At 30.1% G+C, this 23,288-nt stretch overlaps 3 protein-coding genes across 4 annotated transcripts in view; 1 reads left to right on the forward strand and 2 right to left on the reverse strand.

Annotated features, from left to right (window-relative positions):
* Positions 1–23,288, reverse strand: part of LOC107449272 (uncharacterized protein CG3556-like) — a 184,835-nt gene that overhangs the window by 66,721 nt on the left and 94,826 nt on the right. The window lies entirely within an intron of this gene.
* Positions 7–8,541, forward strand: LOC107457413 (uncharacterized protein CG3556-like). The gene is made up of 5 exons (XM_043056448.2): positions 7–48; positions 1,745–1,937; positions 4,885–5,056; positions 7,147–7,286; positions 8,352–8,541. The coding sequence occupies exons 3-5, from the start codon at positions 4,926–4,928 to the stop codon at positions 8,417–8,419; spliced, it is 339 nt and encodes a 112-aa protein (XP_042912382.2). The 5' UTR covers positions 7–48; positions 1,745–1,937; positions 4,885–4,925; the 3' UTR covers positions 8,420–8,541.
* LOC139426931 (uncharacterized protein CG3556-like) overlaps positions 12,853–23,288 on the reverse strand; it is a 42,929-nt gene continuing 32,493 nt past the window's right edge. For both annotated transcript variants that reach the window (XM_071187102.1, XM_071187103.1), the window contains exon 10: positions 12,853–13,010. In XM_071187102.1, coding sequence (XP_071043203.1) covers positions 12,857–13,010 — 154 coding nt within the window. In that variant the 3' untranslated portion in view covers positions 12,853–12,856. The remainder of the gene's footprint in view (positions 13,011–23,288) is intronic.

Genomic DNA, 23,288 nt, shown 5'->3' on the forward strand with positions numbered 1-23,288 from the left:
TCCGATGGGAGCTTTGGAAACGTTCATACCACATCTTTAATAACTCAGGTAAGTTGGAAGAAATCAAATTATATATCTTAAGACAGTGCTTGGCTTATTGTGGCTCAAGGCTTATTGTGGCTACTTTAGCTTATTGTAGACAATGATGCTCTCGACCACCCGTGATATTTTTGCGATTGGGAAGGCGATTTGTATTTGAATAAAAAAGAAGAAGCGAGGTTTTGAAGCAGCATTTGCATTTTCTTGTTCTCAGGGCATTTATTCTGAGAATGTAATGCTATACACAGGTTTTTATAGATGAGTATGGTTATTAAGTATCGAAATTTATCCTTTTAATTTGTAACTTTTTACTATAGTACAGGTCTCCGCTAACCTCTTATCAGTAATAAAGGCAAGTTTTAGTTTTCTTTTCTTTAAGGATTGTTTTCGAAGGCTCATATGAAATGATGCTTATCTTTTGTGAATAANGTGATGAAAATAATTTAAAAATTTACATTATAAAAGAAAAAAATAGTATGTATTTACTACCACTTTAAATATAAAAATAAAATTTTACGCCAAATGCGTAAAAGTTGGCAGGTATGGAATTGTATTCGAATAAAAAAGAGGGAGCGAAGTTTTGAAGCAGAATTTACATTTTCTTGTTTTCGGGACATTTATTCTGAGAATGTAATGCTATACACGGATTTTTATAGAAGGGTATGGTTATTGAGTATTAAAATTTATCTTTTTAATACCTACCCTTTTACTATAGTACAGGTCTCCGCGAACCTTTTATCAGTAATAAGAATAAATTTTAGTTTTACTTTGTTCTTTAAGGATTGTTTTCGAAGACTCATATAAAATTATGCTTATCTTTAGCGAATAATATGCTATTTTCATAACTGCTGTGAGTTTTTAACAGTCACTCATGACTGTTAGGACAAGTTTAGCCCATCTAAAGACAGAAGCATCAGGGTAAAACGTCTGTATGGAGAAAAGCCAAAACTCTGTGAAAGTGAAAAGCGTTTCTGGTCTGATGTTCAAATACTTTCTCTGGTGCTGTATTATCTGAGCTCATAAAAATTTACAAAAACTGAGAATAAAGTAGTATTTTGATAATTTTTAATGCAGATAAAAAAAAAAAAAAAAAAAAAAAAAAAAAAAAAAAAAAAAAAAANAAAAAAAAAAAAAAAAAAAAAAAAAAAAAAATATCGCCAATTTGGTGATTTGTAAAAAAGTTTAATAACTTTTCAAATATTTAAGTTATTTGTCTGTCCTACAACCGAGATCACACGATATATATATATATATATATATAGATTAAAATCATCGTTTTGCTTCAAGAATAAATCACTCAAACTTTAGCACTTTTTGTTTCCTTTTGACAGAGTTTCAAAAACCATGTTAATAATCTAATTGTTTTGTGAAATTCTGGAGCTTTGTAAAGTTCTGGTGCTAACACATTTTTGACCGAGAGCACCATATCGCTGGTTCAAAGCTGAAATGACACTTCTGCACTCACTTCTCATGTTATTTCAATGAGAAGTGAGTGCAGAAGTGTAGTTTTAACTATGAAATAGTGTAACTCACACATACGAGGTATTATACATTTAAATTCTGGATATCGTTAATTACAGTTTTTTTAGTTACATTTGTAATTCTAAAGGCAAATCAGATTATGAGCATGAAAAGCATAAAAAAAAACTCTTTTTAGAGAAACCAGACACGTTATTAACCCTAACTCGCGTCCATGCTGTTACAGGCACTTCTTTCAAGTGGCCATGAATACTCAAAAGACTGGAAGCTAAATGCCACCATAAAACACTTGATTCGTAAACTATCACTACCTCATGATCTTTTGGCGAGTTACCTAGCTCTTCCAGTTCTCAATGCCAAAAGCCTTTCAGATGTCGCCAGAGTAAATTGCAGTTTAAATCCAAGGAGAAGCGGATATGGTAATAAAATTCTCATTCTATTTTATTTTACTTTTTTGTTAGACAACAACTCTAGCTCGAAAGAACATTTGTTTATTTATTGAATTGGCTTGATTTTGCTGCTTTTATCGTAAAGCTGCTAATTTTTAAATTTTTCAGTCGGATGCTATTCCCAAATAAAGTGGTAGCAAAACTTCAATTACAAGATTTTATTCTTGGTCTGAAATTGGATCAAAACGCAGAGATGCCATCTGCTCCGGACACACCATAATAATTTAAAAGACAGTAAACAACTACAAACAAAAAATTGCAAATATTTGACTAATTTTACTTACTTTTTAAACGGTGTTACATTTCTTAGCCTTAACAAAGTGGCGAATTATATATGCCTAAGAATTATTTAGAAATAGTGGTGGATATAAACCTAATAAATTGAATTTATTAAACCAAGAATCACACATTAATAAACAATCACTCGAAAATTTTTATTTGCTGTTTCGGAGCAGGTTGGCATCTCTGATAAATGACGGAGTGGAGTTTAGATGAGAATCTATTCGAGGTTGAAGTGTTCAAAAGATTAAAACAATCTATTTGTTTTGCTCGGAATCTTGTATATTTCTCAATCTAGCATCACACTATTTGTAATGAGTTAGTTTATCTTAATCTAGATGTCAGAACTCGTCAAGCATACTTATTTCTGATTTACTTTCAAAGTAAATATGAATACATATATTGTACATCCACTTCAGAGATGCCAACTGCTCCGGACACGCCAAAATAATAAAAAAAACGGTAAACAACTACAAAGTAAATTTTGCAAATACTTGACTATTTTTGCTTGCTTTTTAAAAGGTACAGCATGACATAAGTACTAGTCCTAGTCCTAGTGTTTTGATCTTATTGGGCACCTGGGCCGCGAAGCGGCCCCTATCCCATTCATCTGGAATTTTAGAACAGTTTTGGTTGAGCAATGAGGTAAGCAGGCAATGGAGTTGCTTTTATGAATGTTTCAAGCTCTTTGCTTGAATAACTAAAAAGGAATCAAAAATAAATTGAGCAGCTTGCTCTAAACTGTGTTTGTTTGATTTTGGAGTTGTTCAGAATTGTATCAGCATGAGTAAACGTTATTTTCAGAAAGGTTGATGAAATTATTTGTTTTGATAGTTATGATATGAGGCGTCGGAGGTGAAATGTGCAGCTATTGGTCTGTAGTTTTTATCTTTGATATAATTTTCAAATTTAAAGATTTCATTAAAATTTGCTGTTTTACATTCTATGGCTTTATCGAAAAAATCTGCGTTTAGCNCTTCCAATCACTTTCTACGTAGTAGAGAGGTGGGAACTCTAAGTAGTCACTCAAATTTTAAAAAAATTCCGCATAGAAATATATTATTTAATTGCATAAAAACTCTCGTAGAATGAAACCGATATAGAATTTAAAATCAGCGACGAATAAATATCCATAATAACGTTTTAAAACCAAATGCATTAGAAAATATTAAAATAAAATTTGTGTAATTCATTGTAACGTGAATAAAGGCTTTTTTTGATTGTTGGAAATCATACGTGATTTTTCACTCACAGAACTTTTAGACAGACGTAAATATATATTGTTGTGTTTATAATTGAACTACGTTTTAATTGTTCTTTTGATGGTTAATGGCGGGCACTTGGTTGCTATTTCCCATTGGCCTCAGAAATGCCGGAATTGCTACTCTCTTACCGTTACCCAGTGAGCACCTACGGCTAAGGCAAGGCGGTGGAACAGCGTCGCCCACGTAATACAACCACAAACCCGTTTATAGGGCGGGATTCATTCCCACAAAAGAAAGGACGTAAAACACAGAGAGAGAGAAAGAAACATCCATGCCCTGAGCGGGAATCGAACCCGCAACCATCAACTCCGCACTCAGGCACGCTAACCACTCTGCCACCTGGTCGGCACTTTTTAATTGATCGAAATGAAGAATACTTATAAGCCTTTCTTCTGAACTCGCAAGGAGTCTATTGCATACCTGCCAACTTTTACGCATTTGGCGTAAAATTTTATTTCTATATTTAAAGTGGTAGTAAAATGTATGCTTTCTATATATTCCTTGCATTTATAAACTTAATTTATAATATTTTTTGTCCACCACTATTTTTAAAAAAAGTTTAACATATTTTTTAATATGTATTACTGTCGTGATATTCCGTTAAAGCGTTTTCACTATACAGTGTATATATCGGCCTAAAATTGTAATTTAAATTCCATTTTACTACCACTGTGGAAAAGCATCCTCGAAAGAATTAAAAGTTGGCAGGTATGCTATCGTATTATTCATTACTATCACAACTAGAAGAAATAACATTTTTGAAGTATATCAATGGAATTTACTATAGTTATGAATCTACCAGCCAAATTTATTGCTGGAAGATATGTTTAATAAAGTTGAGCGAATAATCTTGAACTTAGATACTTCTTAAATTTAAAAATATTTAATAAATATAATCTATTTTCTGAAACGGTAGTTTCAAAATTTTGAACAACCTTAATGAATATTATTTATTTTTCAACATGTCTCAAGGAAACAGTATATATATTATTTTATTTATACAAAATTACATTCCTTAAAATGATTTAATAATTTATGTGTCTTAAAATTCCAATATTTTTAAAGCGTATTTACAAAAAAATAACAAATAATTTTTTGCATAGATACTTGGATAAAAGAATTTTATAACTGTGTACAAAATGTTTCGATGAGTCTGAAAATTCCTCGAGATATTGCGAAAGACGCAAAAAGTAAAATCAAAATTAAGAGGACTAAACTTTTGATAGCTCGCCTGTCCAAGAATTAAAAGTTGGCAGGTATGCTATGATATATGTTTGTGTAATTAGTGGTGGTAACATGTTATATGGCTTTTTTACTTTTAATGTATATATAATTCTATTCAAATATAGAATTTTCTTTTAATTAATTTACAGATAATCTTTCATCTGAAATTAGTGATTATGCCGGTCCCAAAATGCGTATCCAGTACTCCCTATTTGTTGGGGACGAAATTGATGTCATCCACACCATCTCACTGAGAGTGCCAGAAAACTATACAGCTTATGACGTAATGGAATTAGCCAAAACTGAGGACAGCAAATTTAAGTAATTATACCAACAAAAAAGTTTTTTTTTTTAATGGCGGGCACTTTGGGATTGTCCCATCGGCCACAGGAATGCTAGAACTGCTACTCTTTTCTCGTTATCCAGTGAGAACGTGTGGTGAAGCTACGGCGGTGGAGCAGCGTCGCCCACGTCACACAACCATAAACCTGTTTATAGGGCGGGTCACATTCACACAAAGGAGAAAGGAATTAGAACACACAGAGAGAGAAAGAAACATCCATGCACACAGCAGGATTTGAACCCGCGGACAATGGCTCCGTAGTCAGACACGCTAACCACTCGGCCACCTGGTCGGTCCAACAAGAAAGTTGATATTTTGATTAAAAGTGCTGGTAATTATTTAATCATGAAAAAAATTTAATTTTTCTCTTACAAAACGTTCCTAGTATCTCGAACAAATGAGGGTGTTTATAAAAATACATAAAATTTGTTTATAAGTTTATAGAATTGATAAGAATATAAAAATAGCTTCTTTCACTTTTTACTGCATTAGAGAGATAGGCATAATTCTTCTTTTAGTTATAAATTCTGATAACTATAACTGTAAAAAGTTTTAAATATTCAACGAAAGTGACTTATAAATATATGTCATAAGTTGATTTTATTTTAAAACCGACGTTGAACTGCCAAACCATTTTTTAGTTTGTGACTGTCAATGTTAAACTCCATGTCTTTGCAATTTAGAACCCAACCCAGAAGACAAGGGAACTCATGAATTAAGCTGTGGGACAATTTTTTGTTGCTGGATATGCATCATCATATTTAAATACTATGTGATTTTGTCGTTAAATACAAAATGGTTTTATTATTTTTGATGACAAGTTCGCCATTTTCCATTTATCGTTTTTGATAATGTTAGTTGTTATATTTTGTTCTATCTATTGTCATCGATAATACATTATATTTGATATCATAAATATTGTATTTGATACCTAAGAAGAACACTTTAAAATAAAGTTAACACAATATTTCAAAATATCAATATTTGACGATACAATGTTATACTGCTGAACTCTAGTTTCTACACTGCATTATAAATCGAACAAAATAGTATATATATGTTACGGTGAAACACCGAAATCTGGAGAATGTCGACATTCATGTAGTCGCTTGGTGCATGTCCGAAATATTTGCTAAATACCCATATTTCTGACTCTCACCGGTGAATGACAACAATCACATAGTCGTTCTGGTGAATGTCCGAAATATTTGTTATATCCAATTTTATATTAATTTATTCGTTAATATTATTATATTTTTTTGATATATTTATATTTATTCTATATTTTAAAACTTATTGACGATAGATTAGAAGAAACATCAGTGTTTGGAGTATCGGGCAAATATATACCGGGCAATGGCACTTGACCTTAAAAAAACATCAGTGTGGGGTATACCGGGCAATGGCACTTAAACTTAAAAAAACATCAATGTAGGGTATACCGGGCAAATGTATACCGGGCAGTGGCACTTAACCTTAAAAAACATCAGTNTTAGATGAAAATAAAACAAACAAATACAGATTTTACTGAAAAGAATAGTAGCAATCATGAGAAGTTTAATTTGAAAGAACATGAAAATTCTTGAAATTTATATTACGAAAACATTTTAAAAATTCGTCGCGGTGAAAACAAAGAGAAAAACAAGATTGGCACATTTCTTTTGGGCATTTTGGTTAACATTCTGACATTTTTGTAATAAAAAAAACAAGTTTGACACATTTATATCATGTAATGTGAAATTTTGGTTTAATTTTTTTTACTCAGAACACATTTCCATCTGTTCTTTAGTTAGAAATAAAGAAAAAAATATATTTATTTGAAGTAAAAAACTGAAGAAAACTTCAATATGATTTGATAACTATATCTGTGATTGTCGACATACACCGGTGAGGGTCCGAATGTACAAGAATGTAATGATATATTCGATCTTTCACCGACGTATATGGTGTTTGTCGACATTCATCGGTGAAAGTCAACAACCACCGCTTTCGGTCTTTCGCCGTGACATATATATATTTACGTATAGTCTTCACTACTAGATTTTTCTTGTTTTTTTTTCTTTTTTAGTTTTAAATACGAATCTATTTCTGGAATGCTATACGTATATGAAATTAGTGGAGTAACTAATGACCCAGAAGCTGGATTATTCTGGCTGCTTTATCAAGGTCAAGCTAATGTGACAGACAATCTCACTCACTACAATTTCGGTAAGACTTTGAATTTCATTACATAAATTTATTTCTTAAATAATTGAATCATATTTCAAATTATATTGCATTGAAAATTTATTGAAATGGTATGCACAATTTTATCAAAGCTCTAGCGCAAACTTTTCCTTATAACAGCACTTTCAAAATAATATTTTTTTTCATGGAGTTATTGTAGTACTGAATTCATATCTTCTGAATTATTAAAAGTAGTCGTAACAATAGATACATTATTTCTTCCAAAAATAAATGGAAACTTGAATAATTGGAATAGAAAATGGAATACTACTTTTATGATTTTTCTACGATCACAGAAAGCTATCGAAATTTTTTTATTTTTTTTATTTTAATGTAGATAGCGAAACAAGAGGAAACTGAAATAGTTTGAATAGGAAATCGAATACTACTTTTTTAATTTTTCTACGATCACATAAAGCTAACGCAAAATTTTTTCATCAGAAAATGAATTTAATGCCTTTTTACACTTTAATAATTTAATTTAATACTTTTTTTAATTTAATAATTTTATTTAATACTTTTTAATTTAATTTAGTTATTTTTTTTATATACATTTTTACTACATTTTTACCTACTAATTTAATGCTTCTAAATTAATTTTTAGGCATAACAAAATCAAAGTGTATATAGTAAGATGGATTTTAATAATTTTTTTGTTATAAAAACTGAATCCATTAACTAAAAACCTTTTTTTCATTATTTTTTATTTTTTTATCTTTATTTAATTTACAGTTTAAGTTAATGTCTGAAAAAATATGTCATTAACTTCAGTTTTGAAAATCAAATTTTATAAACTTCAATAACTCTCAATGTTATGGAAGAAAAATGAAAGATTGAAAGAAAAATATTCTTTTTTTTAATCGTTTAAGAATCTAAAGGGGAAAATTAAATTACATTTGATTTGTTTGCCATTAAACAAATTTTTTTTTATCACACAGTGTCTAATATTAACTCTTTACTTTTATTTGAATGAAATATTCTCGGTCTATTTACATACAATTTACTAAAACAAATTAAAGAAATAATTTTTGAAACAATTCTTTTTAGGTCCAGACCAACTTATTATGCAAGACAAGGAGCATTTGGTCATGTGGTACAAGAAAGCACATTTCTGAAAAGTGTTTTATTAGTAGTTCGACCAACGATAGTGTAAATGAAAATTAAAAACATGAACTTTTACATATTTTACACTTTAAGTTCTATTTTTTATGTAAAAATAAAGGATTCTTCTCATGCATTTTGTTGTTTGGTAAATTTAAGAAATTCTAACTTTAAGATGAAGTGATTTAATCTTGAGTTGAATGTTTAAATGAAATAGCAGTTCTGATATAGACTTATTCTAAATGTTATACTGAATAAAGAATGTATAAGTATTATATTAATCAAATAAAATTACTTATTGTTGTAAACACAATCTTTTACATTTAAATTTTCTCTTATATTCATTCATACATTTAGTTAGGTACTGTTAACTACCAGGAATGGAAATTGAGCTAGTATAACTGTAGAGATGCCAACAGCAAGTAAATATATTCGAGTGGTAGTACATTAATGTGTATTTCTGGAGGTATTAAATTCAATTTATTAGATTTTTATCCACCACTATTTCTAAAAGATTTGAAGAGGTATATAATTTTCCCCTTGGTTAGTTGTAAGTTAAGCTACACCATTTAATAAGTAGGCGAAATTAGTCAATTATTTCAAACTTTTAGTAAGTATGTAGAGTTGTTTACTGTTCTATAAATTATTGTGGAGCGTCCGGAGCAGTTGGCATTTCTGTAAGTGGTATGTATCGGACCTTTTATCTGAAATAATAACCATTTACGTGCCTGCCAACTGTTACGCTTTTTGCAAAATATTTGATAGGGCGGTAGACATTTAGAAACCAAAGCTTCCAGAATTTTTTGTTATTTTGCCAACATTTTTAATACCTCGCCATGAGTGACCTGATATAATGTGGTGTTGCATATGAACTTTTAATTCCTTTATATGTAGTGGTGTGGAATATAAGTTTAAATGAATAAAAAGATAATATATTAAAGTATTAACTTAGCTACCACTGGAATAAATTTTTACAAAAAGCGTAGAAAGTTGGCAGCTCTGCATTTCCTGACCGTCACTCCTTTTTATTGATAATAGCACGTACATTTATTTGAAGTTTTTTTTAATTATTGAAGGTAGTCACAATAATCTAAAAATAATCTGACTCAAAATGTAAATTTTTCTCGGTTTATTGGGAAACTTTCCGTAATGGTAGCAAAATTTATGCGTTAATGTTTCATCCTTAGTTTGGAAAAATTGATAAAAAGTATTGTAGCCACAATAGCTTTTAAACAATAGAAACATGTGTTTTGAAAGCCCTTTGTTGCAAATCATTTGGGGTGAGGTTTTAAAGTATGCTCGGAATCTATAAAAACTTAGCCTTCAATTCTCTGAAAATGTAATGTTTTAAAGACGGTGAAGCAATTGGGACCCTTGTTATAACATCCAGTTTTTTTCCTTTCCAAGCAAATTAAGATTTTAATCATGCTGTGACACGTTAATGCATTTGCAAAATTAAAAAAAAAAAGTTGCATCTCTTAACTTTTTGCTCTTTTAAATTTCATCTGTATGATCGGTTGCTGATGACAACATTATTGGTGGAAAAAAGGTCTTTATTACGATAACTACTAAAGAATGAAGCAACAAATTCAGTATTTACACCGTGAGTGAGGACCAAGTTCTGTTGTTGTTGTTGCTTATGCCCACTTGACCAAGTGAAGCATTAAATCAAGTCCATGAACTCATCCAAAAAGCTCCCAAAGCCATGAACTATTGCAGAAGGGTTGGAGACCAGGTGGCTCTTCTGGCAGCCAATACACGATAGGATGTGGGCAGGAGCAGACTGGTTCACATTGCACTTAGGGCAGGGTGGATAGACTTTAACCCTTTCGCGCCGGCTGTCACAAATACGTGCCAGCATAAAATCGTATCAATCAGGGTAAAAAGATAAAACTGGTAATCAAAGTATTTCTTTAGCAGTTTATTTGTAAAATTGCAATAAAAAAGTTCACATTTAAATAAAATATATTTTTCTTTACAAATATGTTTCCATTTTTTTTGCAGCGAAAACACTCCACGTGAAATATTTAAACTTTTTATTTTTTATTGCAAAAACTACACCATGCGGAATATTTAAAACTACGCCGTAACATTAAATTTATCTCCTGTTATACTATTTTCTTTTAAGTAATGAGCTTTTCTAAATTTATGAAAATTAAAATGTTAACGGTAATTTTTAATGTACTGATGTATTTTGAAAATTATCACTCATTATAAATATTTGATAAAACTGTGAACATTAATAAGAAATATTTTAACACGATGACATATTAACACGAAAACAACAACAAAACTAAAAAATTTTTTTGCAACAGTAATACTCTGTAAAACTTAACTTCTACTATGGTTTATTTTATGATTATTTTACAAATGTTAAAAGAAATTATGTACTAATATAAGCTGTAAATTAATATAACATATAATATCAGTAAAGTATTATTCTCAAAAAGGAAATATTTAGCATACCAATCCAGAATTAGTCTAAAATTATTGTTCACCAAATAATATAATTACTCTTAATAACCAAAGTATGAGTCTGAAGTAATAATACAACAATAGCAGATATTTAAACAACCAAGTTTACAGTTCAAAATTCGAACTAATTTACAAAAACAAACTTTTTTATTCTAAAATGACAAAAAAAATTCGTAGAGAATTGGAATCCCTTTCAGAAAATTCAAAATTATACATGAATGGAATAACACCACCGTGTTTAAATAGTCGCTGTTTTGTACCACATTACCAGGTGATCTTCATTTTTCAATGTAATTTGATCTGGACCTAAAAATTAAAACACATGCATATAATTATTTACTTGTTATTAAATAAAAGATTTATCGTTGTAACTGAATTTTTTTTTCTAAATATAAACATCTGGTTTCCAACAAGGTTCTTAGAAAAATTTATTAGTGATGACGAAAATCAAAGACTATTATCTTGAAATAGATTCTTTACCAACAATATACCTGTATGTTACAGAAAGAGACACAGCAGAACAAAATTTCTCACGTAATGATGAATATAATAAAATATTGTATAATGTAATTGGGTTATAGTTTAAAGAAGTTGTTATTTTCTACTTTTAGCTTCCACTTTTCGTTTTATAAATATTGCAATAATCCTTCCATGTCTATGTAATGTTATTTATACAATGAACATGAATATTTCCATTTTTAAGCAATTTTTAAGAATGAAGTAAATCCAAACTTTGATTTATGAAATAAAGCACATGTTTCCAATATGGAAGCAATTGTAGCCCAATGGTTAAATTAACATATATGACCTCTTTAAAGCATTTGGGCAAACTCCCCAAGACAATGGAATGAGTTTATTGGTTTTCAACAAATAGAGACTATTCTCTTACCATAACGAGATAAACTCTCGCATGGAGTTCACAGAAGTACTTGTAGTACACAGAAAATACTTGCAGTCGATACAATTTAAGTTTCAAGCTTGTTTCAGAAACGAGTAAAATATTTTTCCGGGCAAGAAACATTCCTGTGCATATTTTATATCGATTAAAAAGCTGTGACAGTTACAAATGTTTTGCACCTTTAAAAAAATAGTGCGTGGAGTACCTCCGCGCGGAAGAAGTTGAACTTCACAACCTGCGACGTTAATTGTAGAAGAATCAGCAGTCGTAGAAGGATCACTAGTTCTATTCAACGACTCTTTTTCCTGCTCCTCTCGCTTCCGTGCTCTGTAATCACGGAAATATTGTGCATTTTTCCCTCGTGGACCTCTTGAACCAGTGGAAGAGCTTGTGGTTGCCTCATCGTCTCGCCATGGNTAAATATTTTGCAAATACAAAAACCCTTTGGCGCTCTAGTGACTGTAACTGGGACGAAGAGGTACGGATAGAGTTAATTTTTCTCAAACCAGAAATGAAAAAATTTATCTATTATCCCCATCCCCTTGTTTTAGCTCAGACTTCCTGTAAGTATTCGTCTTGTGACAGTAAATTAATTTAAAGTTCGATCTCAGAAAAAGTCTTAGAAAAACCTACAGACATTAGAAAATCTGTGAAAGTATATATTCTTTCACGTCAATGCTAGTGGAAGCTTCATTTTATTATACCACTATTAGTTTTAAAATCTGGAAAGTCGGAGTTTTCATACACATACATTTTCCTTTTAAAATAAAATATTGTGTAAATCACAAATAATTCGGATGATCGAGGTTCTTTTTATGTAATAAACATTATATTTTTTTAAGACTTGTGGGAAACCTAGATTAACCCTAAAAGTTAGTTTTTTGATAATTTATATGAATGACGAATTTTAATCGAATCGGCCCATTATATAAACAATTATTGAATTTATCTACCAAAACTAAAAGAAATAAATCGATACACTTGACTTCTGGTAATATGTAGAAAAAATATTGCTCTGTTTCTTTATTAGTTTTGAGAAAGATAAAACTCTTTTTTGTATTGATATAAATAGTTGTATTCAGAAAAAGTAATTACTTAATGTTGTTTGTTTATAAACAGTAGACTTGATGGATCCCAAATAAGCTAACCAAAATTTTCCAACGTCAGGATCATTAATTATTTTTCCTATTTTATACACATACATTTTGTTCAAAATTCTTTTCCATTCAAATCTGTAAGAAAAAAAAAGAGAATCATACTGTACAATACAAAATAGAACAAAAACGAGGATATATATGTGGGGACGGCATGAGTGGTCGTCTTTGAAAATAAGAGACACTGTATTTTAACAAAACATATATTAAACGCTAAATTTACATAAAGATGGACGATAAACAAACACAGAAATAAACGAGTTCGTCTTCGTGAAGTTAAAAGAAAATTATTATTGCTACTCCTCTCTGGAATTCATAAGCGTTTTCTTTTTGGTTAGTTCCAAAACGCGTTCCCGTGTCTTAGGGAAATTCGCACGGGGTCTAACTTGCAGCTTACATAATCTGGTTGGATTTCTAGCTAGATCAGCTAACAGCACAGGAACTGGCACCACAGATCGGAACTGGCACTACAAATAGGAACTGGCACTACATATATAGAGAGATTGTATAAGATAAATAACCATTTTATTTACAAATGATATGCTGAGCAGATAAAGCTAAGAGATATTTCAAATAAAATTGATATTATGAGTTATTAAGTTATCACACTGTTAGAAGAAGTTTTGTTCTTTTAGAAGTGAAATAGCAAAACCGGGAAACATTATTTTTCTGGCACATGAGATTTTCTAATTGATCTTAGTTATTTTCAAGTCGTCGATCTCAAATCTGCAAGCTAGTTTTTATAATGACATTTTAGTCAAAACAAATTGTAAAATCGTTAAACGTTAAAAAACAGGAAGTCACATAAATGTTTTACAAACTTCTAGGGGAGTTGGGGCACATCATTTGGGATTAAAATTGCATATGATCCCATGCCTGGAACTGTCGTCATACGTTAATAGGAGTGCTTCCATATTATGAACTGTTTCTTCGTGTTCTTTTGTACAGGCCATAATGCTGGGGAATCGCTACTAGCCGCGTTCCACGTTTCCGGGCATGGGTACCTATGCAATTTTAATACAAATAATGTGCTTTAACTTCCCCAGAAGTTTGTTGCAACATTTATGTAATTCCTTATTAAATATAACATTTTTGAACTTGTACATTTCGACAAAAAATATGCATAAACTTTCATTTAAAAAATTGTAGTTTAGGAGTAAGACTAATTTCGGATTTAGAATCCCTTCTCTCGAGTTAGGCAAAATAAAGTTTCTGTATAAATGCAACAAAAAATGTGTTCCCCAGAGTAATTCATTTTGTTTATAAAAATTCTTTATCTGTTTAGGACAACAATTTCTTGCTGATTTCAAGATACATTTATTTACTGATAAATAATTGATTTCTATTAAAAAAAATTTCGAAACAAAAATTTGCCCCCTCCTATAACACGGAATGTGAATTAGGCAAAATATATATTATATTTTACTGAAAAAAAGCTACTACTATGAATCATTGTTATTTAAACCCTTTGAAACACTAACTTAAATTCTAAGGGATTCTTAATTATTTCGATCTTAACAATTAAATTTGAAGAAAAAAAATTTACAACTCTTAAATGACATATCATATTGAATGGTATTAGAGGTTAGCCCTTAACAAAATTGCATAAAGGCAGATTTTAATCTGTTAAAAAATCTTCGTAAGCTATTTTTTCCAATTATAGAAAATGATAGATGTAAATGTTGTCTTAGGAAATCTATAGAAAATAGAAACGGACAAATATTGCTAGAGTCATAAAAAATATTCGTATTTGATGACTTTGGCACATTTTTAGTTGAGACAGCTGGAACTCTGTTTAATAAATAACCGTTTGCATAAAAGGCACCATAAGGCGACGATGGCGTACTTGGAAATAAAAAATACATTGAACAATAAAGTTCAGGTTTTATTTAAATTTATATATTTTTTTATTAGTTAAATTGAATTTTATTTTTGTAAATTATCAATGGGAAAACAATACTATTTAATAATAATATGAAACAAAAATAAAGAAATCGTTTTACTCTTCATCGTGAGTAATATGTGCTAAGATGGTTTGTTGATTTGCCGTTCTGGTTCTTAATATTTATTTCCCCAAGTATTTAACTTAATGGGATAAAAACGTGATCCCTAACACTTATTTCGAAAACGAAGTTCATTCATGATGTTACAAAAAGGATTCTAAAAAGTTATAAGGCCAATATTGACGTTTTGATTCGATTGCAGAAGATCAGACCACGAAATTCTAATCAACTGTTTAATTGTAGAAGAGAATTGTAAGAGAAATGTCACAACGAGCATCATTACTGCGACCTTTGCAAGTGCCGTGGGTACTAGGAATAAAAAGACTTCACTTACAGAAGATGGATGGATTGCATTAAGGCAGACCTCAAGACATTAAAAGATAATCTTTGGAGGAAGAAGTTTATTAAGATGACCTTGAATTTAGTTTGCGAAGGAGGACGTGGGAAATAAATGAGCGAAAATTTCAAACAATGTTCATTAAATATAACATATTTTGTCAAATATTTTGTCGGGTGCACATCACATATTTTTTATTATTGTTTGATTCTCACATATTTTGTCGAGTTCTAAACTGTTTCAAGCAAAATCACGCACTCTTACTTGTATTTGATATCCTCTTCTTCCGCGTACCGCATTACTTTGTACGCGGTATAATTGTTTGGTACTCTGAGAAAGAGTGTATGGATGATATCTTTCTCGTCTCCGATGAAAAGAGAAAACTGAACTCTTATTTTTGGTCCAACATATTCATCGATTTCAGATTTCAGGTTACCTGTAAAGTTAACGAAACACAACATGAACAAAAATTTTAATTGTTGTTGATTGAACTTCCGAAAGATAATTTATATCGCATCACTATATAACACAAGTTACTTATTACAGCAATAATTTACATAGACGTGGAAAAAATTAATGACTGTTTAATAAAATTATGCATTCTATGTTATTTTTAAGGGAAATATGTTTAATAACCACTTCTAATCGAAACGTTTGAATAGAAATTTTCCTTTAAGGATTGCAAACGATATGCTCCAGTGTTATGCATTTCATTTCATTCTAATACAGATGTCTAAGCCAGAGGCTAAACTATGAATAAACCAATAAAATTTCATAATTTTGCGTTTGTGAATGGCAACTAGTTAATAGCACCATTCCTATTGAACGATTCGTATTCCTATTTTAATAGAAACCCATTCCTATTGGTCCATCTGAAACTGATTGATCATTGATGGACTGCCAACTTAGACATTTCTACAGAGCGTAATTGTCAATGAATGACCTATATTGTCATATTAGCAATAAAAATAATAGAATTGCAGTTTAAACCTGATGTGCAGAATATAAATAAACAAAAAGCATAACTGAAAGAAAAACTGGTGCACAGGCGAGTTGTGTGTATGAGGAAAATGCCGTCTTTCACCGATGAATGTCAACCATCACAGACTCGCTTTGGTGTATGTCCGAAATAATTGTTATATCCGAATTGATATTAATTTCATCGTTGATATTATTATATTTATTCAATATTTTAATATCTGATGAGTATAGATTAAAAGAAACATCAGTGTTCGGAGTACCGCTTAAATGCATACCGGGCAGAGACATTTAACTTCAAAAAAACTAGACCTAGCATGTATTTCGGACATTTACCAAAGCGACTATGTGATTGTCAACATTCACCGGTGAAAATCAACAATCACCAGTTTGGATCATTCACAGTAACATATACACTGAAGAGCCAAAAAAACTGGTATACCTGCCTAATATCGTGTAGAGCCACCGCGAGCTCGCAGAAGTGCCGCACCACGACGTGGTATGGATTCGATAAATGTGAAGTAGTGCTGGAGATAATTGACACCACGAATCCTGCAGGGCTGTCCATAAACCAGTGGGAGTAAGAGGGTGTGGGGATATCTTCTGAACATCACGTTGCAAAGCATCCCAAATATGTTCAATAATGTGCATGTCTGGGGATTTTGGTGGATTTCCGATACTCACGATATACTCGTGAAATGGTCGTACGTGAAAATCCAAATTTCATTGCTATCTGGGAGATGCTATGTCCCATCTCTCGTGATCTGACTATAACACCACGTTCAAACTCACTTAAATCTGTATAACCTGGCATTGTAGCAGCAGTAACCGATTTAAGAACTCTGCTAGACACTCGTTGTCTTATATATGCGTTGCCGATCGCAGCGCTGTACTTTGATTGGCTCCATACCCCTTTATTTGCATACTCATGCCTGCACCAGTTTTTTTGGCTCTTCAGTGTACATTCAACATAGTCGAAGACACTAAAACAATATCATTTTTAATATCGCGATTTAATTAGATGAAAGAAAGAAAATGCAGTTATTAGTTTAGTTGTAATGGGCTTGCTCCAGTGAGGAAACTTAGGAATACATACCAGGGTAGTCTAGGCTACAGACATCAGATATTGATCTCATCAATACTTTTCATGGTGTAGCGTCATCTTACTATCCTCATCGATGAAATGCTAACAAACCTGTGAACTAGCATTCTGCTTACGCGGTTTACTCACTTTCAATGCTATCCAGGAGTAGTTGTGAAATCATATGATACAGATTGGTTGACGTGTTTTAGCGCTTTCACAAATGTATATACTAGTCTTGAGAATTTTTTTAAAATAATTAGTATGGGTACTAGTTAAATTAAGTTGATTTATTAACACATTGTCAGATATTAAACATTTCTTTCAACCACATTATGTAAACAGAATATCTTACCTGTGATCCTTTTCCGGGGATTTCCTGTACAGTTCACTTTAAAGATATGTGTCAGACTTTTACCATTGAATACAGGAAGTGTTAAATAAACAGTCGGGAAGTCAACGTCGGTAGAATTAAGTTCCTTAATTAAGTATTTTACTGTTGCATTTAGGTTCCAATCTCTGGCATGACCTAGTCCGCTTGATATTAGAGCCTGTTATGAAATTAAGAAAGTAACTAAATTAATGTTGAAGATTAATTAGAAATTTTACTTGGCATTGAAAATTCTGTATGAAACACATGATTAAAAGCAAATAATTCATTTTTTTTCTTTTATTTAGAAATTATGCAAACATTAAGTTAGTTTTGAAAGTGAATCTATTGGTAAGTTTTGAAACTGAATCTATTACAATCTAATTATTTGGGTAAGTTTTGAAATTGAATCTATTTAAAATATTTTTTATCCAAAATAAAAAAAATTACTTTTGTGCGATTAAATTAATCATTCGACATCTTACAAATTAATACTGAAAGTGATCTACTTCTTATAAATTGATATTGATAATCTTGAAAGTTAATGGTGATAATAAGTTTCATTCATAAGTTAAGAGGTTAAGTTTCATTCTCAGTTTTACAAATTAATAATGATAATAAACGAATTCTTACAAATTAATAATGATAATAAACGAACTCTTACAAATTAATAATGATAATAAAAAAATTCTTACAAATTAATAATTATAATAAACGAATTCTTACAAATTAATAATGATAAAAAACGAATTCTTACAAATTAAAAATGATAATAAACTAATTCTTACAAATTAATAATGATGATAATCAACGTCTTACAAAATAATGTACAGTATCACCCGTTTCTAATTGAAAGGCTGCTAATTAATTTTGTGCAATTAAAAATATTATTCGACATATTTTAATCTTTCTCATTCGACATCTTACAAATGATTAATGATAATAATCGACTTCTTACAAATTAGTAATGATGATAATCGACGTGTTACATAACAGTACTAGTACACAGAACCATCAGTTTTACCGTTTTGGATTGAAACAGAGTTATTTGTTCTCTTTCTAGTGGTCGAATAAGTTTTTTTTAGGTCAGTGTAAACTCTATACAAAAAACGCAAATTTTCGTCAGTAATAATGGAGCGATTTTTTGTTTCATTTAATGACTGAACTTTTTTAATGCATGGTTTAATCATTTATTGATATGGATGCTTAAAATTGTGATTTGGGTTGATTATTTCATTATTTCCATTTTATTAAGTCGCTCTTTTGCGAGTGACGATGGAACTATTAATCTTTTCCTAACAGTATGAGTAGAATTTATTGTAATTTTATCCCCAAATTGAAATATTCGTCAATTGCGAATTTGATCACTTTGTCTCGAGATAGAGTTCTCAAATTTTAACAGAAGTTCTACACTTGATGCATTCACAATTTACAATTGTTTAGTAAATGGTGCAACAAAATTTATCACCAAGTAAAAATTTGACCGTTTTCTAACTAAGACAAATAGCCAAAAAGCTAAAAGAAAATAATTAAATAAAATGAAAAAAATCTAAAATTTATGCTTTAAGTGGCGAAAAAGGTATCCGTATTAAACTTCTGCTACCAATGAAAAACCCTCCCTATCTTTTAAAAGTGCAGTGTTTTACATTTTCCTTTTTTAGGCCTCTTTTTTTTAAATATTTTTTTAATCCACTTAAAGAACGTAGGTTTAAGTATTTTTTAAGTAAATTTTATTATCTAATAAAATATACTCTCGATATCTCAAAGTTGAAGGGATGCTAAAAAAAATTTCGACATAGCGAGTGTTTGAGATAACAAGTTCAAAACTAAATACATACTAAAAAGTAGAAAAATACATTCTAAAATATTACTCGAATAAATAGAGTAATGAAAAATAACTATAACTATACTATTAAATATGTATGTAATGATAGTTTACTATACCTAATACAACAACGATAGCCTAAATACAACAACGATAATTTTTTTTTTAAAAGTAAGACAAAAATATGTATGTATTTAATAGAAAAGATTTGGTTTAGAATACACTTATTTTGTGATTTTTCTAAGAAAAAATTCTAATTTCTATTTTGAAAGAGATTCGACCTAACAAGGTTTTGAGAAGAAACTCTAAGGAATTCTAATTAACCTTAGTTGGCTATATAATGCCAAGGGGAAAAATATTTTTTGTGACATATCAAGGATTTCGTGACATCGAAACTCTATGTATCGAAGTTCGATATATCGAGAGTGTACTGTACTAACTAATTCTCTAAATCAGTTGATATCAAATGATGTTCCGTGGAAGAGTTAAAGGGGTTCAGCGAGTTAGTGCTTTTTATAACCAGTGAAGAGTTTTAAAACCTCTGATTATATTTAAATGCAAACTATTATTCCTAATTTATTTAATCTTTCTGTTGCCTTCATGAAATTATTTCAAATGAAATGTAGATAAATTTCAAATATATAAAATATATATAAAAATATTAAAAAATATATATAAAGATTCAAAGGAAAAATATGTATAATATTTCTAATTAGCATATTGAATAAATTATGAAAAGAGCAAGCATTTATAAAATATTGCATTAGCATTTTCTTTCGCGCTTTTCAAATTCTTTATTAAAGAAATTTATTTCCATAATAATCATTTTCAACGCTTATAGCAGTTCCTTCAAGCTTTCATTTTGAAGTAAACCATAATTCGCTTATTTTATTCATTTGCAGCTTATGTAAATACACCAAAAACTACACTTCATTACTAGACTATAGCACAAAGGCAGCAAATTTAACTGCCGGGCATAAAACCTAATTTAAGATTTTTAATGATAAAACAATAAAAAATCTTCATTCACATAATTAAGTATTTTAAAAAATATTCTTTTATAGGTTATAACGTTCATTTTTACCTTAATTTACTTTATTTATAAAGTCGGAGTTTTGCCGAAGGAAGGTTGATTATTTAGCGTTCCGCAGTAGAAAAAAATTGGGAACAGCTGATCTAAATAATAAAGATTGGATCACCTGCGTTACTAAGGAAGTTGTCTGTACATTTCCGAAACTTCCATCCGGGAGTTGGCTCTTTTTGAATTTGTCCAATGTTATTTTCACTTGTGATACTAAAGTAGTAGTATTGATCTTATTGATGATGAACGAATTGTTAGTGTAGCATGCAACTGCCATTACAGCATAAGACTGGATATCTGAGAATAAAAAAAAATTCACTTTAGCCAGCAACAATCCTTCTTTTATACTTCTTTAATTAGTACAGTGAAACCTGTTAAGTTGATCACCTTTCAACAGGGTTCCCACGGGTCAGGGAGAACAGGGAAAACCTGGAATTGTCTGGGAATTTTATTTCAACTCCAAAAATCAGGGAATAGTCAGGGAAAGTTGCAAATTTTTTACAAAAACCTAAAAAATTCCTATATTATACCTGGAAAATAACCAGTCTTAAAATTGCCAGTAACAGTACTCAGTTTTTGAGATTCGAGTTAAATAATTCTAACATTTATTACAATTATTTATTGTAAAAATTTCACATTTTAGACAAACTGAGATGCTTCCTTTCTCATATAATGATATTTATTTTACACAGAAAATCTAATACTTGGCATAACAAATAAAAGAATAAAAGTTTTCTGATGAAAAATTTCGTAGTATAGATAAAATATGGAATGGATTTTCATTAAAATTTACCTGATATACCTGGAAAAGTCAAGGAATTTTTTTTCTGAAATTAAGCGGGAGAGCTGTTTTAAAGTTGACAATCTAAGCTCGCATTTATTATTAAGAACAGTATATAGTTCGTATTAAAAAAAGGAGTTTTTTCTTTGTAATCTGACCCCCTGTCTATCTTGTGTCAGTAGTAGATATTTTGGTAAATGTATGAACTGTGTCTTCTTTCGGCAATGTTATACTTGTAAATATCTTTTATATCATTTTAAGACAATTACCTTCATTCACAACTAATGCATAATATTTCAATAAAATAAAGCTAGTTAACAAAAACACAATATACTGATAAAATTAACATATTTTATATGGGTATTATTGCGAAAGAATTCCAAGATTTCAAATTGTTGAATCAGAAGGAACTCAAGCAGAATACATCATTGCACAAAGCTCAATGAATGTGATTAATTTCATATTAATAATTGAAATTCGTATTTACTGTTAAAATGTCAAATTTTCATACCTGCCAACTTTTACGCATTTGGCGTAAAGTTTTATTTCCATTTTTAAAGTGGCAGTAAATTGCGTGCTTTCTTTGTATTCCTCGCATTTATAAACTTAATTTGTAATCTTTCTGACCACCACTATTTTTTTTTAAAAATTAAAGATATATTTTAAAATGTTTCAGTGTAATTGGAGTCAGCTCAAACTTTTCCTATATACAGCAAATGTTTCTGACTAAAATTGCAATTTAAATTTCATTATACTACCACTGACGAAAATCATCCTCAAATGGATTTAAAGTTGGCAGGTATGTATTTTTATGTACACTACTGGGAATGCGTAGGACTAAGTGACAAAGTATGAATTGATAAACACTTCATGCGTTGTCAAGGGGACGTATTGTTAAAAAGGTAATTGAAAACTTGCCCAAGTAGAATATATGCTTAGTCAAAACTTTCAATAAGTATGATTTTATTTTAATAGTCTTGGTTGAAAGCAATTTTTTGGTGGAATAGGCAGATTCATATTCTATTTCAATTTGTTTAATAAAAAGGTCAAGCATTTTAGTAATCATCATGTATTATTAATAACAACCGGATTTACCACGAAATATATTTAGCTTATTTCCAGTTAATGTGTTTGAAGCATTTTTTATATGTAATTATAAGGTAAAGCACCATTAATCGGTATACATTTACACGGTATTTGCTATACTGATTTCTTTTCTGAATCAGATATTATTATTACTAATACCAGCTAATATTAGAACAATGAACCTTTTCAAAGTATTGGTTTATTGAAAAAAAATATTTTTCTTTAATCCACTTAGGTGTATAGGTTAATGTTGTAAGCATCAAATTTTAACAGCAATATGATCGTTACTTTTACAATTGAAGGATATTGAAATTTTGAAGTTACACTTTTGTTTTCATTTATACTGTTCTCAATTGAAAAGGTTTCATATTTTTCCACAAAAAAGGAGAGGAAAAGTAAGCAAAATAAAAAGAAAGCTGAATGTAATTTCATACCTTTAACAAAATGGTACTCAGAACTGCTATTTAAAATTTTAAGCAAGTCTTTTGGCGCTCTTTGAGGCCAGCTCTCATTAGCATTGCAAAGAGACAAATAAACTATAGGATGAGTTAAGTTTAAAGATGAATCTACTTGTTCCTTCAAACGTTTAACCAAGTTTTGCCCGTAGAAGTGGCGAGGGCTGTGACAAGTTACCAGTAAGCTATTGATGAATGTGCTCAAAAGCTCATATGAAATCGGACTCCTGAAAATGTAATATGTTAATTGTTGTTTAATATATACACACACACACACACACACACATATATATATATATATATATATATATATATTATTAGGTTAGTGGAGGAGCGATATGTTTGGCCTGGTATAAAGA

The sequence above is a fragment of the Parasteatoda tepidariorum genome, chromosome 10 (assembly GCF_043381705.1).
Source record: "Parasteatoda tepidariorum isolate YZ-2023 chromosome 10, CAS_Ptep_4.0, whole genome shotgun sequence".
Lineage (NCBI taxonomy): Eukaryota > Metazoa > Arthropoda > Arachnida > Araneae > Theridiidae > Parasteatoda > Parasteatoda tepidariorum.

Coding starts and splice junctions, on each gene's coding strand:
- LOC107457413 (XM_043056448.2), top strand. CDS start 4,926: ATGCGTATCCAGTACTCCCTATTTGTTGGGGACGAAATTGATGTCATC. Junction 5,057..7,146: donor ACTGAGGACAGCAAATTTAA/GTAATTATACCA, acceptor TTTCTTTTTTAG/TTTTAAATACGAATCTATTT. Junction 7,287..8,351: donor TCTCACTCACTACAATTTCG/GTAAGACTTTGA, acceptor AATTCTTTTTAG/GTCCAGACCAACTTATTATG.